This window comes from Mytilus trossulus, chromosome 9, assembly GCF_036588685.1.
Source record: "Mytilus trossulus isolate FHL-02 chromosome 9, PNRI_Mtr1.1.1.hap1, whole genome shotgun sequence".
Lineage (NCBI taxonomy): Eukaryota > Metazoa > Mollusca > Bivalvia > Mytilida > Mytilidae > Mytilus > Mytilus trossulus.
Window position 1 is genome coordinate 52579109 of NC_086381.1, and position 14996 is coordinate 52594104.

The following is a 14996-nucleotide window of genomic DNA, read 5'->3' on the forward strand; positions in this document are numbered from 1 at the left end:
TTTTTTATAAATTTTACATCGGTATGAAGACGAAGACATGTGTATTTCAGTCAAATAGCTTAAGTAACTTATTGGGACGTCTAAGTTAGGATTTTTACGACAAATAGATATTTTACATTATTTTAAATTTTATCTGGTACTTTATTAAAATTAACAGTGACACATAAAAGTCATCAAAGTGAACACGTATTAGTCTTTAATTAAATAATGTGTACACATATTTCTTTCATGTAAATATTAGTTAAATAGTAAAAATTGTTTCCGATTTTACAGTATACATGTGATAATTGTGCGTCAGGAGAGATGACTTTTAGAGAAGAACAGTTAAATGACAGGATACTTGGATTAGACTCTTTACTTCAGAGTACAATATATTTTAAACATAAACTAGTATTACAAAAAAGTATTGTATCGTCATATGTTGCATCACTATATATTTATCAAGTTCGCACCATTAAAAAAAAAGAAAATATAACAAACTCGAAGAAATGTGTTTAATCATTAGATTGGTTTTTTTTCTTCTCTTAGCAAATTCCTCTTTTCTCGGAGCACCAGTGTCACACAAAGACCTACCTAGGCCCACTCATAAAAAATACTACAAAATAGCACCACTGAAGAAATGTTTTAAATCCTCATAGAGTTCTTAATTGTCTTCTATTAGTTATAAAAATTTCCTCCGTTCTTGGAGCATTCGCATCACACAGACAGAGAACTTGGCTCGTATTTTTCGAGTGAGAAAAAATAAGTACTGCAAACTAGCACCACTGAGAAATGTTTTAATCATCAGTCTAGGGTGTCTTCTTCATCTCTGAGTTATTTCTTCCGTTCCAGGAGCACCTGTGAAACACCGAGACATAAGCTACTAATTGGACATTCAACCTCCTATGGAAGAAGAACTGATCAAAACTATCAACATTATGCACCAGTGCATAAAAACAATTTGAGAAACACGAAACCAAGCTATGTATCACAATAAACATGTCAAGTAGTCTTCATCAAGCGCTTGCGCGGTCTATTTTTAGTAATAATGTATATGACATTAGACAACTAGTAAATAAACGTTTAACATTTTCTTTATTTGAGAATATTTAGTAACAAGTGACAAGGAATGAACCCATGAATTACAAGCAAATGCCCTTAGTACTGTGCTAGTTCAATCACTTCTAAAAAATTAAAATAAAACAAAACTTGAGGCTCTAAAGAGCATATGTCGCTCACCTTGGTCTTTGTGGATATTAAACAAAGGACACAGATGGATTCATGACATAATTGTGTTTTGGGGATGGTGATGTGTTTGTAGATCTTACTTTACTAAACATTCTCGCTACTTACAATTTTCTCTATCTATAATAAACTTGGTCCTTTAGATACAGAGGAAAATATTTTGTGAAAATTTACAAAAATTTACCAAATTAATGAAAATTATTAAAGTAAAAAAACATTCACAAATTGTGAAAACTCGTCTATAAGTGGCATACTCTTTAAGGGATCAACTGACCATTTTGGTCATGTTGACTTATTTTTAGATCTTACTTTGCTGAAAATTATTGCTGTTTACAGATTATCTCTATCTATAATAGAAGTCAAGATAATATAAAAAAAAACGTCAAAACTTCTTTAAAAAATATCAATTGGGGGACAGCAACCCAATAACCAGCTGTCCAATTAATCTAAAACTTTATAGGCAGAAATATATTGATCTTGGTTGGTTGGCCGGGTCACCGCACACATTTTTAAAACTAGATACCCTAATGATGATTGTGGCTAAATTTGGTTAAGTATGACGCAGTAGTTTCAGAGGAGAAGATTTGTGTAAAAGATAACAAAAACTTAAGAAAATGTGGTAAAAAATGACTATAAAGAGCACTAACTACTAGTACTTTTATGGCTAAATTTGGTTAGTATGACGCAGCAGTTTCAGAGGAGAAGATTTGTGTAAAAGATAACAAAAACTTAAGAAAATGTGGTAAAAAATTACTATAAAGAGCACTAACTACTTCAGGGGTCAACTGATCATTTTGGTCATGTTGACTAATTTGTAGATCTTACTTTACTGAACAATATTGCTTATTGCAGTTTATCTCTATCTATATTAATATTCAAGATAATAACCAAAAACAGCAAAATTTCCTTAAAACTACGCATTCAGGGGCAGCATCCCAAAAACCGGTTGTCAAATTCATCTGAAAATTTCAGATAAGATAGATCTTGACCTGATAAACAATTTTACAACTTATCAGAATTGATCAAAATGCTTTGGTTTCAGTTATAAGCCAAAATCTACATGTTATCACTATGTTCTTCTTTTAGTCATGGCGGTCATCTTGGTTGGTAGGCCGGATCACCGAACACATTTTTTAATCTAGATAGCTCAATGATGATTGCGACCAAGTTTGGTTAAATTTGGCCCTTTAGTTTCAGAAGAGAAGATTTAAGTAATGGATAACAAAAACTTTTAAACAAATAGGGGGAAAAATGACTATAAAGGTCATTAACTCCTTAAGGGGGCAACTGACCATTTTGATCTTGTTGACTTTTTTTTATATCTTACTTTGCTGAACATTATTGCTGTTTACATTTTATCTATATCTATATAATAATATTCAAGATAATAACCAAAAGCATCAAAATTTCTTAAAATTACCAATTAAGGGGCATCAACCCAACAACCGGTTGTCCGATTCATCTGAAAATTTTAGGGAAGATAGATCTTCAGACTTGACCTGATAAACAGTTTTATATGATTTTAAATTTTAGTATCTTGTGTATAATTCGGAGTTTAGTATGACGTCCATTATCACTGTACTATTATGCATATTTTAGGGGCCAGCTGAAGGACACCTACGGGTGCGGGAATTCTCGCTACATTGAAGACCCATTGGTTGCCTTCGGCTGTTGTTTGCTCTATGGTCGGGTGGTTGTCGCTTTGACATATTCACCATTTCCTTTCTCAATTTTATTACCCTGGCAGATGTGCTCTAAATGCTTTGGTATAGAATTATAAGCCAAAATCTACATTTATCCCCTATGTTCTATTGTTAGCCATGGTGGCCATCTTGGTTGGGTGGCCGGGTCACCGGACACAATTTGTAATCTAGATACCCTAATGATATTTGAGACTAAGTTTAATTAAATATTTTCAGAGGAGAAGATTTTTGTAAATGTTTTCGACGACGGACGATGCCGGACGCCGGACGCCAAGTGATGAGAAAAGCTCAATTGGCCTTTTGGGCAAGTGAGGTAAAACAAGTCTATGGAAAAGACGTATTTTACATTTTAATTTTATTCACTTCTTGACACAGGCACCTAATTAAACATGTTCATCATATTCTTTTAAATGCTTCGCTCCGATTGTAGCGATAAGCCACAGAATATGGCTAGTTTAGTACATAATCATACAAATACGTCAACACATAATCATACAAATACGTCTACACATATATTATACAAATACGTCAACATATAATCATGCAAATACGTCAACACATAATCATACAAATACGTCAACACATATATTATACAAATACGTCAACATATAATCATGCAAATACGTCAACACATAATATACAAATACGTCAACATATAAAGTTTGTGATTCTGGCGGGAGAAAAGTGAAACAATTTTGTCTTTCATAAGTATACAAAAACGAATACAAGTAATATACTACTAGTTTATCCAGGATGAATTGAAAGTGGGAACTACAACAACTCTGTATAAACAAAACCATTCCATAATTCAATTATACTGACCTCTTAATCCGATCGAAACCATGCTCTTTCGCTTTCGATTAATCCAAAACTAAGAGCTAAACAAAAGACGGTCAAAGTTCCGTTTTTCTTTTCATTGTAAAGTAAACTACATGTTGTAGACAGCTATTACTCTGTTAATTGTAACTAACACGCACTACTACATGTATGTAAAATTATAAAAAAAATTACCAATAAAATCCCCTGGTTTTATTGGTAATTAACCATACAGGGCAGAACCTTAATGCCATTGTTGTAACATTAAGGAGATTTGTTAGCAACTATTATAGTAAAATAAAGTATCTGAAGTTTAAAAAAAAAAAAAAAAAAAAAACCATTCCAACATTTATTTGTTCGGTACGCACTTTGTCTGTCACTTAGTATTTTTTTCTTTGTCCAGCGAAAATAACTTCTTTTCAAATTTAAGTTTAAACATGTTCAACGTACCGCCTTTCCGCGCATCTGACGTTCCAAATTGAAATTATGGAATCAGAATTGTGTTTTTTATTTCCTCTCAAAAATAAATAATACGATACTACAATCGAATTAAATAGACAAAAACGTCAAAAGTGTTATACTTTTAAAATTTCATTTACGTTATGAAAACAGGCAAACCAACGCGTTATACGATAAGAGGTAAAAAAACAAAAATAAATTGAAATGAAGACATCTTATACCACTACAACACATGATCGCTGTTATTATTAATCATTTAACGATAGCAAGTATTACAGTTGGCTTAAATTTGTTTACCTTCCGAAATAAAATGTTCCCCGCTCTACACCTAAATATCCATGACTGTACAATGTACTTCAACTCTAATATCAGCCAGTGTTTGTTTATATCCAATATCATTCAAACAAAAACGTTATCAACATTTTTTAACATTCCTTACTGTTCGATATAGATTTTTTTCTACTAATGACTAATCATGTTAATGAGGCTTACAATAAAAACGTATTTTTTTCTGTCTTCAGTAGAAACATATATGCTAACGACAAAAGAAACATCCGACACATGTCTTTTTTCCGGCGTAACTTTTGGTGTAGTATTTCCATCCGGCTTCAGTAGGTTTTAGATCTTCTACTAGAGGATCCATCCCAAAGGTAAGAAGTTCACATCTGTTGATATAGTAAAGAGAAAGCTATATAGCAATTTAAAAGCTGTTATTCTATTTTTGTTTAAGAAATAATTCAAGGCAACTGTAGATTTGTTTCCCTTTAACTATGGGTTAAGAATTTTTGTCCGATTATCTTATTATACGCGATAATGAATACGAATACAAATATTCATCCTTTGGTTAATTTTTGTAACATTGTCAACCGTGAAAGCCCTATATACACACAACTGTGTTTGCTGTTCCTTTTTTCCCATTTGGAAATATTAATACTATCATATTCTTTTAAAAATGACTTTAAAAACTCACTTTTTCAACTAAACACCATTTCGCGTAATTATCGTTTTATGAAATTTTACACCAAACATCCCGAAATAACACCTAATATTGACTGATTTGACTGTTTTGCATGAAAAAAGAGATAACCGTATTGCAGTTGACGAAAGAACCATTTCAAGACTTTTTTAGAAATAAAACCAAATTACATCAGCTGAAGATTGCCGAAGAAGTATGAAGTAACTAATTACTGCTGCTGGTATCTCCGGTATAAAATAATGTCAACATAGACAGTCCGTAGCAAAAACAGTTTTCGCCAACGTGAAAGACTTTATATTGATAAAGTTAAGACCCAAATATACAGACGTCATATATATTGGCTGTATGGCTTTTGAGGAAATGGTGTCAAATGTGGGTATACGATCGATGAGTTTCTATCTGCATCAATTTAAGGATGGCGACGGATGGCGACGGAAAGGGTCAATATTTGGACATTGGGACTAAACAACAGCAAAAAGAACCCATTGGTTGTCCAAGAAAATCAAGTGACTCAATGTTATAAATGCATACCGATAGTTGTTAATGTCTGTGTCATTTTTGTCTCTTGTGGACAGTTGTCTCATTGGCAATCATACACATCTTCTTTTTTTATATTATAAAATCGTCAAGTGACTTGCAACTCAAATTATTTAATACTAATTAATTATGGAAAAATAGCTGACAAAGTACTTCACATTCTTCTATTAGTTGACACTTTTTGCCAAAACTAACATGTACCGTTTTTGACCTGCCGATCGATAAAACATAGATTACAAGAAGCGTTAGCTATGAGATAATACCGAATGTGTGTTTAAATTTAAGCGGAATTTATTTTCTCGATTTCTATTCCTCCGCCAAAATAAGTAATGTAATATAACATAAATAATGTTGCGGGATTAAACATGTTAGGGGGATCCCGACCCCCCCCCCCCCCCCCCTTACCTCGGACAGTGGTATAACAGTACAACATAAGAACAAACTATAAAAATTAGTTGAAAAAGGCTTAGATGGACAAAAATAAAAGTGGACTGTACATCGAAGGTCCGGGCAATTTGTTAATAATTCAACCATTACATTTACAAGAAATGAGTATATCTGTGACAAAAGAAATATCTTATATATTCAATAAATAAGCAGTCATTCTGGAAACAAATAATTTTTTTAAACAATAGACACTTATTTGATTGTCAACTTTTACAATTTTTTAAATGGCATTCATTTCAGTATCCGCCAAAAAAGTATTGAACTTAATTGGTAATTATGAATCTGTGAATATGAATATGAAACAAAAACTACCAAACCTTTTTCCTTTAATTTTTTGCTCCTTAGTATCAACATGTAATACCGCGAAAAATACCCGTTATACGGTATACCCAATGTTACAGTGTCATCTTTTAATCGTGTAAATGATCAAGAAAACATTACCTTTTATCCTTGTTGTGGTATTTAAAAACGACACAAGTGTTTAGTTGTGAACACATCGCAGCACAAGGTAACTTCTCTAAGGAGAACATACCAAGACTCAAAAGTACAACTCTTTGATCGGGCTGTTGGCAACTGTTGAAATATCCGGTGGAGTTTTCTGGATCTTAAATTTCGTAATAAGCTATTATTCAAACACACATGAACCGATTCAAATTCTTGATGACCCTGAACTCAGTTCATCGGTGTCTATACCAAATTTTGAGTGAACAAGTCAACATACAAAACAAATTCATGAGCTAACCTTTTATCTGATTTTAAATGCAGTAAACATGTTTTTACCGACATTATTTACCATCATGTGTTTTTTCCCATACTGTGACATTTAAACTGGTGTAAATAAACGGTTGATGAATGCATAGCAAGATACAATTACCTTATCGACGCACCAAGTTTTGCTGATTTTTAACTCCATACCATTCCCTCAGTGTATTGTTTTTGTTATCTTGCTTTGTTTTTTTACTCATGAGTTATGATAATTGGTTAACTACTGTTGCCTTTACTCATTTTCTTTTTACTCAAAATTTCAATTTAAAACAAATGGCCTTCATCAACATTTGTTTTTTAATAATAGAAAACTAAAAAGCGTCTCTTTTTGTCTCATGTAAGAAAAGACTTACTCGTGAGAAACTAACATAAAGACAGTTGTTTGTTTGCAAATTTAGAAATTATAAGGCAACCTAAATGTCAACTCCTTCAGGCAAATCTGCCGTTAAATGGATTTGGCTAGTATTCGTATTTCTTTTTTATACATAGCTCTTCATCAGTTTATGTTTTTATATTTTCATAGCTTTCAAATATTGAGGTTTGAACGTTTCTGATGAAGATAAATACATAAGGGTTTCGGACACACGCAATGCATGTAGTGCTGTTTTCATATTTTTTATTGTTGTGTGTGTTTATATCATATTTCTATAACGTCAGTTCCTTTGTGAAAATTCCACCATGATATATAGATAGATATAGCATTGCATGTTTGAGCTATAATACGATTAAATTTAAATCTTTTACAAACTTTTAAAATCAATTTATTCTTTATCAAGACGATTAACTAGTTTTGAGGACTATGACGTTCCCTCCCCCGTGCCTTTTGATTTAAACTAGAGACCCACATTGGTGTCATTAATTTAGGCGTAGCGACGCGAAAAACAAATAACCATAGCTAACAAAAGTTAAGCATAAAAAAGAATCGTTGCATCACCAGAAATTATTCTGTCATGCCTTATTCTATGCTCAAATAAACATAGGTGGGCATTGTATTTGTCAATATCTATTTACCGAGAGATAGCGCAAATATAATGCGTATTCATGTTTAAATGAGTATAGAGCATGGCATGATGTAGAATTTCAATTTTAATAGAACATTTTGGAACTTTTGTACTTCGAAACGGGCTTTTAATACACGTTAGAAAAACAACAGTTGTAATTGTATGCAGCTAAAACAGAAAAGACAATTAATCGTTTCACGATAATAAAAAAAAAATGAAAACAAATATGACCACTTACTTATAGAATTATTTTAATTAATTTTCTGACGAGATACACCAACACAAATGCCTATTTCGTTATAAAGCGTTGTTCCAAATACAACTGACGTTGGAATTTCAATTGGAACCCCAATCGCGTGCAACCTATGTTCTATTGCAACTAAACATGACTTTATTTTCAAATCGAAAGAAAAACATCAAATTTAAACAGTCAACGAACGGGAATATGAGTCGTTTTTCGAAGTTGATCATGTTGACCTATTTGAAGATTATAAGTATATTTAGTTTTTTTCTATCTACAGAAGTTATACTTTTTCTTATCCGTTATATTACTTTTTTACGTTTTGGATATTAATTTCACATTTATTACCATATTATGTAACATTTAAGATAACATTTGACCTTAACCTTTGACTGCACTGTCGAGTAATTGATTTTTCAGGAATATGTTTAAAACCCACCACTTATTTCCTTACTTGTCATTATATAGACTTTTCCATTGCGTCAAAGGAATGCAACCAGCATACATATGCATGGCATCCTCTCTCATAAAGAACGCACCATACGTAACGATAAAAGATACCTTTATATAATGCTTTTGTAAGACAATAACAATCAAAACCAAGGAGTAAACAAAGACTCACAAAACCAAAGGACATTTACATCAACAGTTATAAATAATAATTAAGAAACCACACGAACTCGACTAAAAACCGGGAGTGAAATCAGGGTGCACCATATACGGCACCCGTCGTGTTATTTTTTTGTTTAGTCCGGTAAATGATGGAAGGTATTTATGACTGAGGAAGAATATTAGATATGATGTCTGACACACTTTTGTCATAATGGCCAATCGGCCCATGATGGCGACCGTAAAATGTCTTGAGTGATGACCTTAATTTGATTGATTTGTAGGCCTGTCTTAGCAACTTTTGAGAAAGTAGTATTCCTCGTTCAACAAAATCAACGTACTTTGCGGTAGCTCTAGAGTAACGTAACAGTTGAAACACATATACTCCATATGCTGGTGCCGTTTGGATGTTGCTTCACAGAAATGGGAAAATTAAAATCATCGCGTTTGTCATAAATTTTGTTATTTAACCTACCGAATACTAGTCATGTAACTTAGACGTTGTATTAATTCATTAAAAGCGTTTTTCTCATTTTTTTAATATAAAAAAGTTTTGCAGCCATCATTTGCTGATGTAAATATTTAATTATATATGAATTGTATGTATGAATTGTCAATATTTCAATTTTTAAAAGTATTTTACCAATATTTGATTACATAATTATATATATTGATATATACTTACGATTTTGACATCTGTCCCCATGGTAGCTATTGACACAGCTGCACATGCCTGTTGATCCAGATGAAACACAACTCCCGCCATTTTGACAGTTTACCCCGTCACAAGGAAATATTGCTACAAGAAAGAAAAAAAACCAGTTTTTTTATTATATTTATTAAACTCTTACATCAGATAGAATGATTGAAGCTTATTGACCAAACAAGAAAATCCTGGTAATGTAGCTTTATCAGCTAGGATAATATGAAATGTGTTTATTGATTAATTTGTTTTGGAAAAGGTGAAAATTGCCAAGCAAATAACATTCATACATTTTTCAGTAATGCCAAATATATAAAAAAAAAAAACACAAAAAAAACAATCATATAAATGAAACCAGACATACACATATCGATCACAGCAATAATATTGGGAAATAATTTGAAATAAATAGTGTAAGAGTCTTACCAAATGGTAAACCTAAAGCTGCCCTAGTATTGGATACAGATTGCGATGTCATAAAGCCACCACCACCTCCCATGTGCATCTCCCAATCAAAATAAAAGTCAGCACTCATGGATTTATTGGCAGCTAACAAGGATGAACGATCAATCCAACCCGTCATGAAAATTTTGGATTTACCAGCTCTGCCTTTGAAATATAAAAATTCAAATCATTTAATTTGCAGCGATCAGAAAAGATGTTTCAATCTTATTCGGAGTATATATGACTACGTATTTATAACGTTTCAAGGTTCAATCCAAATACAGTCGAAGGATGCTCAACATCAGTCCTGGACGATACCAAGTTTCAATGAAATTTTCTGCAAAACATTACCTAATAACTTGTGTAAGATCATTATTTTTCTTGATTAAAATGCAAACTATACCTAAACATTTAAATCGTTTGATAGTTATTGTGTTTTGTTGCCAATTGTTTAGACTTGCTACTATTCCCTTTCTTTTATTTCTTCTTTCTAATTTATATGTTTACTGATGATTGCCAGTCTACTGATTGCCCTTGAAAAATCAGCTTTTTCGAGATAAAATGTCATACAAAAAGAAAAGAAACTCTAAACATCCCTCGTTTAAAAACTAAGTTGATTTAATTTTATTACTAAACAAGTGACTTGTATTGTTCATACGAAGTAGCAATTCATCTGTGTCTTTTTTCAAGCAGTTACTGTAATATTTGTATTGTAACTGGGGATAATCATTCCTACAGTTTAAATATCTATATTTATTACGCAGTTTTATTCCACATGATACATGAGCCAAAAAACGTATTAAATCCTGATCGCATTTGAAAAGAATATCCTATATACGTGCGGTCGGTAAAAAAAAATTTCAGAAAATAATATTGTTGACGGCATATAAGTCAGAGAGTGCATATTTTAATGTTTTCCTTGTCGTAGACGCGGTCGGTCTTTCGTTTGATTAATCCTGACAACCCACGGTGTGACATACAAGAAAAACCTAAAAATATGCATTATCTATAACCTATTTGATTTATAATATAAAATTCTAAAACGTTTAAAATCAAATTAACGATGCATAGACTCGATAATATGCTTCAGCATTTCGTGTGTATTTCAGTATAGACGCCAATGTATTATCCCAGGCATAGATTACCTTAGCCGTATTTGGCATAGCTTTTTGGAATTTTGGATCCTCAATGCTCTTCAACTTTGTATTTGTTTGATTTATTACTATTTTGATATGAGCGTCACTGATGAGTCTTATGTAGACGAAACGCGCGTCTTGCGTACTAAATCATAATCCTGGTACCTTTGATAACTATTACATGTACATTACAATTACTTTTTGATTTTTCTATTACAATTACAATTAAAAAATTTCTCACATGCAATGCATTTCATTACAATTACTTTGCCTGTGTAACGCATTACATTACACATTACGTTTTCTATATTAAACTAAAAACACTTCAAAAACAGATTTTTATAACAAATTGATGAATATTACCGCGGTATACATGTATGAACTGATGTGGAGGAAATGACTAAATACTTGATAGCTGTATTACTCAAAGAAGAAAGGCACACTGAATTTGACTTCCAGTATCCCAGTGGATTGATTGACATAATAAAAATGTTCTTCCTATGGCTCAGACAAGTAAATGTCAACATCATGTACTGCAACAAACCTGTGTCTACTATTTGATGGAACATATGTAGTATGAGACATGAAACTGAAAAAGTCACTTTTAAGTTTCTTACATGTAGGTGGTGTTGAAAAATAAATAAATTATCATATAATTTTGTTTCTAACATTGATCACTTAATCATTAAGACATCATACAGGGAATTCATAGGGATATAATAAATATGTCATTAAAGAATCATCCTGTCAAATGCCTAAGCGCTCTGTGAAGACAAACATAAGTTGAGAAGATTTGATTGCAATGACATAACAACACAGTTTGATGTAAACATGTTGATATATATTTTCAATCTTTCATTGAAATACACGTAAGATGTGTATAGAATTATGAAAATTTCATCTTTTTATTTTTTCCATTCATCTTTATAGTGTTGTTTAATAATTTATAGAAGATTTCTCATGGACCACCAAACATCAAAATATTCCTAATATCATTTTATACAAATATCAGAAACCAAGAACAAGACTTGATAATTTTCACCATTTTATATTTCTTACCTTAATGTGTTTGATGCATGTATTTAATACAGTGATTAACTGTGACAATAATTTTATTCAATCCTTTATTTTGTTTTTGTTAATATTTTATTTTTATTTTACTATATTCTTTCTTTTTTATGCATTTTACCAATTTGTAATGAAAAGTAATGTACAGTAATGGAAGCTTTACATTGTTTTTTGACTGAAGTAATCATCACATTACATGCAATTGTAAAGAAGAAAATGTGCATTACAAATTACTTTGCATTACATAAAAAAAATGTAATATTACAATGTATTACAATTACAAATTACCGTTACCTTAGGACTGATAGACGCCATCTAATTTATCATCAAGGTGACATCTGCCGATGGTCAAATATCCAAATATAAACAGATATTTAGGTATCCATAGAAAGTAAACACGTGCAATTGGATTTTTCTATGTCTCTTTGATTTCGTATTATAAACTAACCAAATATGTTAATCATCGTTTTTACAAGTTTAAAAAAAGAGTTTTTGTGGATCGAATAGGCAACAAAATTTATTTAACTTTGTTTGACTTTCGATGTTGACATTTATATCTTTTTATTAGCTGAACACGCCTAGTTTATGCGAAACCAATCTTTAGCTAAAGGGTTGAATAGAAGGTCACATGAATATGAATTTAATGTAAATGAATAATTCATCAGCGAAGTTTCTTAAAATAATTTGACTTAATTCAAACAGACTGGCAGCTAACAGCGAATTATCATTTCAACATTTCACATTCATAAATTTTTAGAAAAAAAATGAATTATATATTGTTTTTTTTTTGTTTTTTTTTTATCTCGTTGCCTATGGCCCTTTTAAGTTTTCAAATTTGATTATCTTTCATCTTAATCTTTTATTATTTAAAATGAATGTCATTTTGTGTTTATACAATTTATCAAAAACTATCTATTTTAATTTAAAACGATATAGATACTCATTTGACGAGATTTTTTTCAAAACAGACTGGTTTCTTACATGTAACATTATAGGGCGGAATGTTTGCGATGTTTATTTTTCTTTAATAAAATTGAGAATGGAAATGAAGAATGTGTCAAAGAGACAACAACCCGACCAAATAAAAAACAACAGCACAAGGTCACCAACAAGATTTCAATGTAGCGAGAAATTCCCGCACCCGGAGGCGTCCTTCAGCTGGCCCCTAAACAAATATATACTAGTACAGTGATAATGAACGCCATACTAATTTCCAAATTGTACACAAGAAACTAATATAAAAATATTACAAGACAAACAAAGGCCAGAGGCTCCTGACTTGGGACAGGCGCAAAAATGCGGCGGGGTTAAACATGTTTGTGAGATCTCAACCCTCCCCTAATGTAGAAAAATAAACGCATAACAATACGCACATTAAAATTCAGTTCAAGAGAAGTCCGAGTCTGATGTCAGAAGATGTAACCAAAGAAAATAAACAAAATGACAATAATACATAAATAACAACAGACTACTAGCAGTTAACTGACATGCCAGCCCCAAACTTCAATTAAACTGACTGAGAGATTATGATTTCATCAGATGAACATCAGGCACAATCCTTCCCGTTAGGGGTTTAGTATCATACCATCATAACATATATTAGAAGAACATAACCCGTGTCATGCCAACAACTGTTTTTAGAATAAATGTCTTTAGTTCCGACGCAAAGACCTTATCAGTGACTCAATATTAACGCCAAAATATGCAATCTTTAATGACTTGACAACAGTATCGTAATTATATCCCTTCTTAATCAGTCTATTTAAAGGTTTTGTAAGTTTCTGAGGTGAATACTGACACCTTTGTGCTTTATAAAGAATATTTCCATAAAAAATTGGATGTGAAATACCTGAACGTATAAAAGGTCTGCATGTTGAGCTATATTTACGAATGATGTCTTTATACCGATTATAAAATTTAGTAAAAGTTTTGACTAGTTTGTGATATCGAAAACCCTGGTGTAATAATTTTTCAGTAATACATAAATTTCTCTCGTTAAAATTTAAAACATTGTTACAAACACGAGCGAATCGTACAAGTTGAGATATATAAACACCGTAAGATGGTGACAAGGGAACGTCACCATCTAAAAACGAATAATTAACGATAGGAAATGAAAAATCATCCCTTTTATCATAAATTTTAGTATTCAGCTTTCCGTTAGTGATATAGATATCAAGATCGAGGAAAGGGCAGTGGTCATTATTAGTATTAGCTTTATTTAAAGTAAGTTCAGCAGGATAAATTTCATTAATATACATAATGAAGTCGTCATTATTGAGAGCCAAAATATCATCCAAATATCTAAAAGTATTATTAAATTTGTTTATCAGATGTTGTTTTGATGGGTCTTTGCTTATTTTTGTCATAAATTGTAACTCATAACAATACAAAAAGAGGTCCGTAATAAGTGGTGCACAGTTAGTCCCCATTGGAATTCCATTTTAAACATATATTGTTCCCATGTCTGTTTCATTCAATGTGTTCCTATAATTCCCTTTTTTTTTAAATGTGTACTATTGTTTACCTGGGTATGAATTATTCGGGTTGTAATAGAACGTTATGTAACTGTTTGGATTGGTGTCACTATTTTCAAACGTGTAGTCTACTCCAGCAGTACGGTATCCTTGTGTATTATTGTTTGTGGCTAAACTTATCGGTAAGAATCCAAGAAAAATGTATGGTGACATAATTTTTCTATTTTTACTAACTGGTCCCTGGTAATTCGCATGATTGTTATATCCAAAGTAAAGGGTAGATGAGTTTTGATATGATAACAAGTTTTCTACGGTACTCTCTTTCTGTATACCACTACTCCATCGGATACGAGTTTTGGCAAACTGTCTAGTCGAGTACAACTTTGACAT

The 14996-nt window shown here is 31.7% G+C and overlaps 1 protein-coding gene across 1 annotated transcript; it reads right to left on the bottom strand.

Annotated features, from left to right (window-relative positions):
* Positions 1-4737: 4737 nt before the first annotated feature.
* LOC134684748 (uncharacterized) lies at positions 4738-14996 on the bottom strand. The gene is made up of 5 exons (XM_063544055.1): positions 14657-14996; positions 9908-10090; positions 9464-9577; positions 6604-6766; positions 4738-4867 (listed from the first exon to the last, which is right to left on the bottom strand). Exons 1-5 carry the CDS (start codon positions 14994-14996, stop codon positions 4738-4740), a joined length of 930 nt encoding a protein of 309 aa, XP_063400125.1.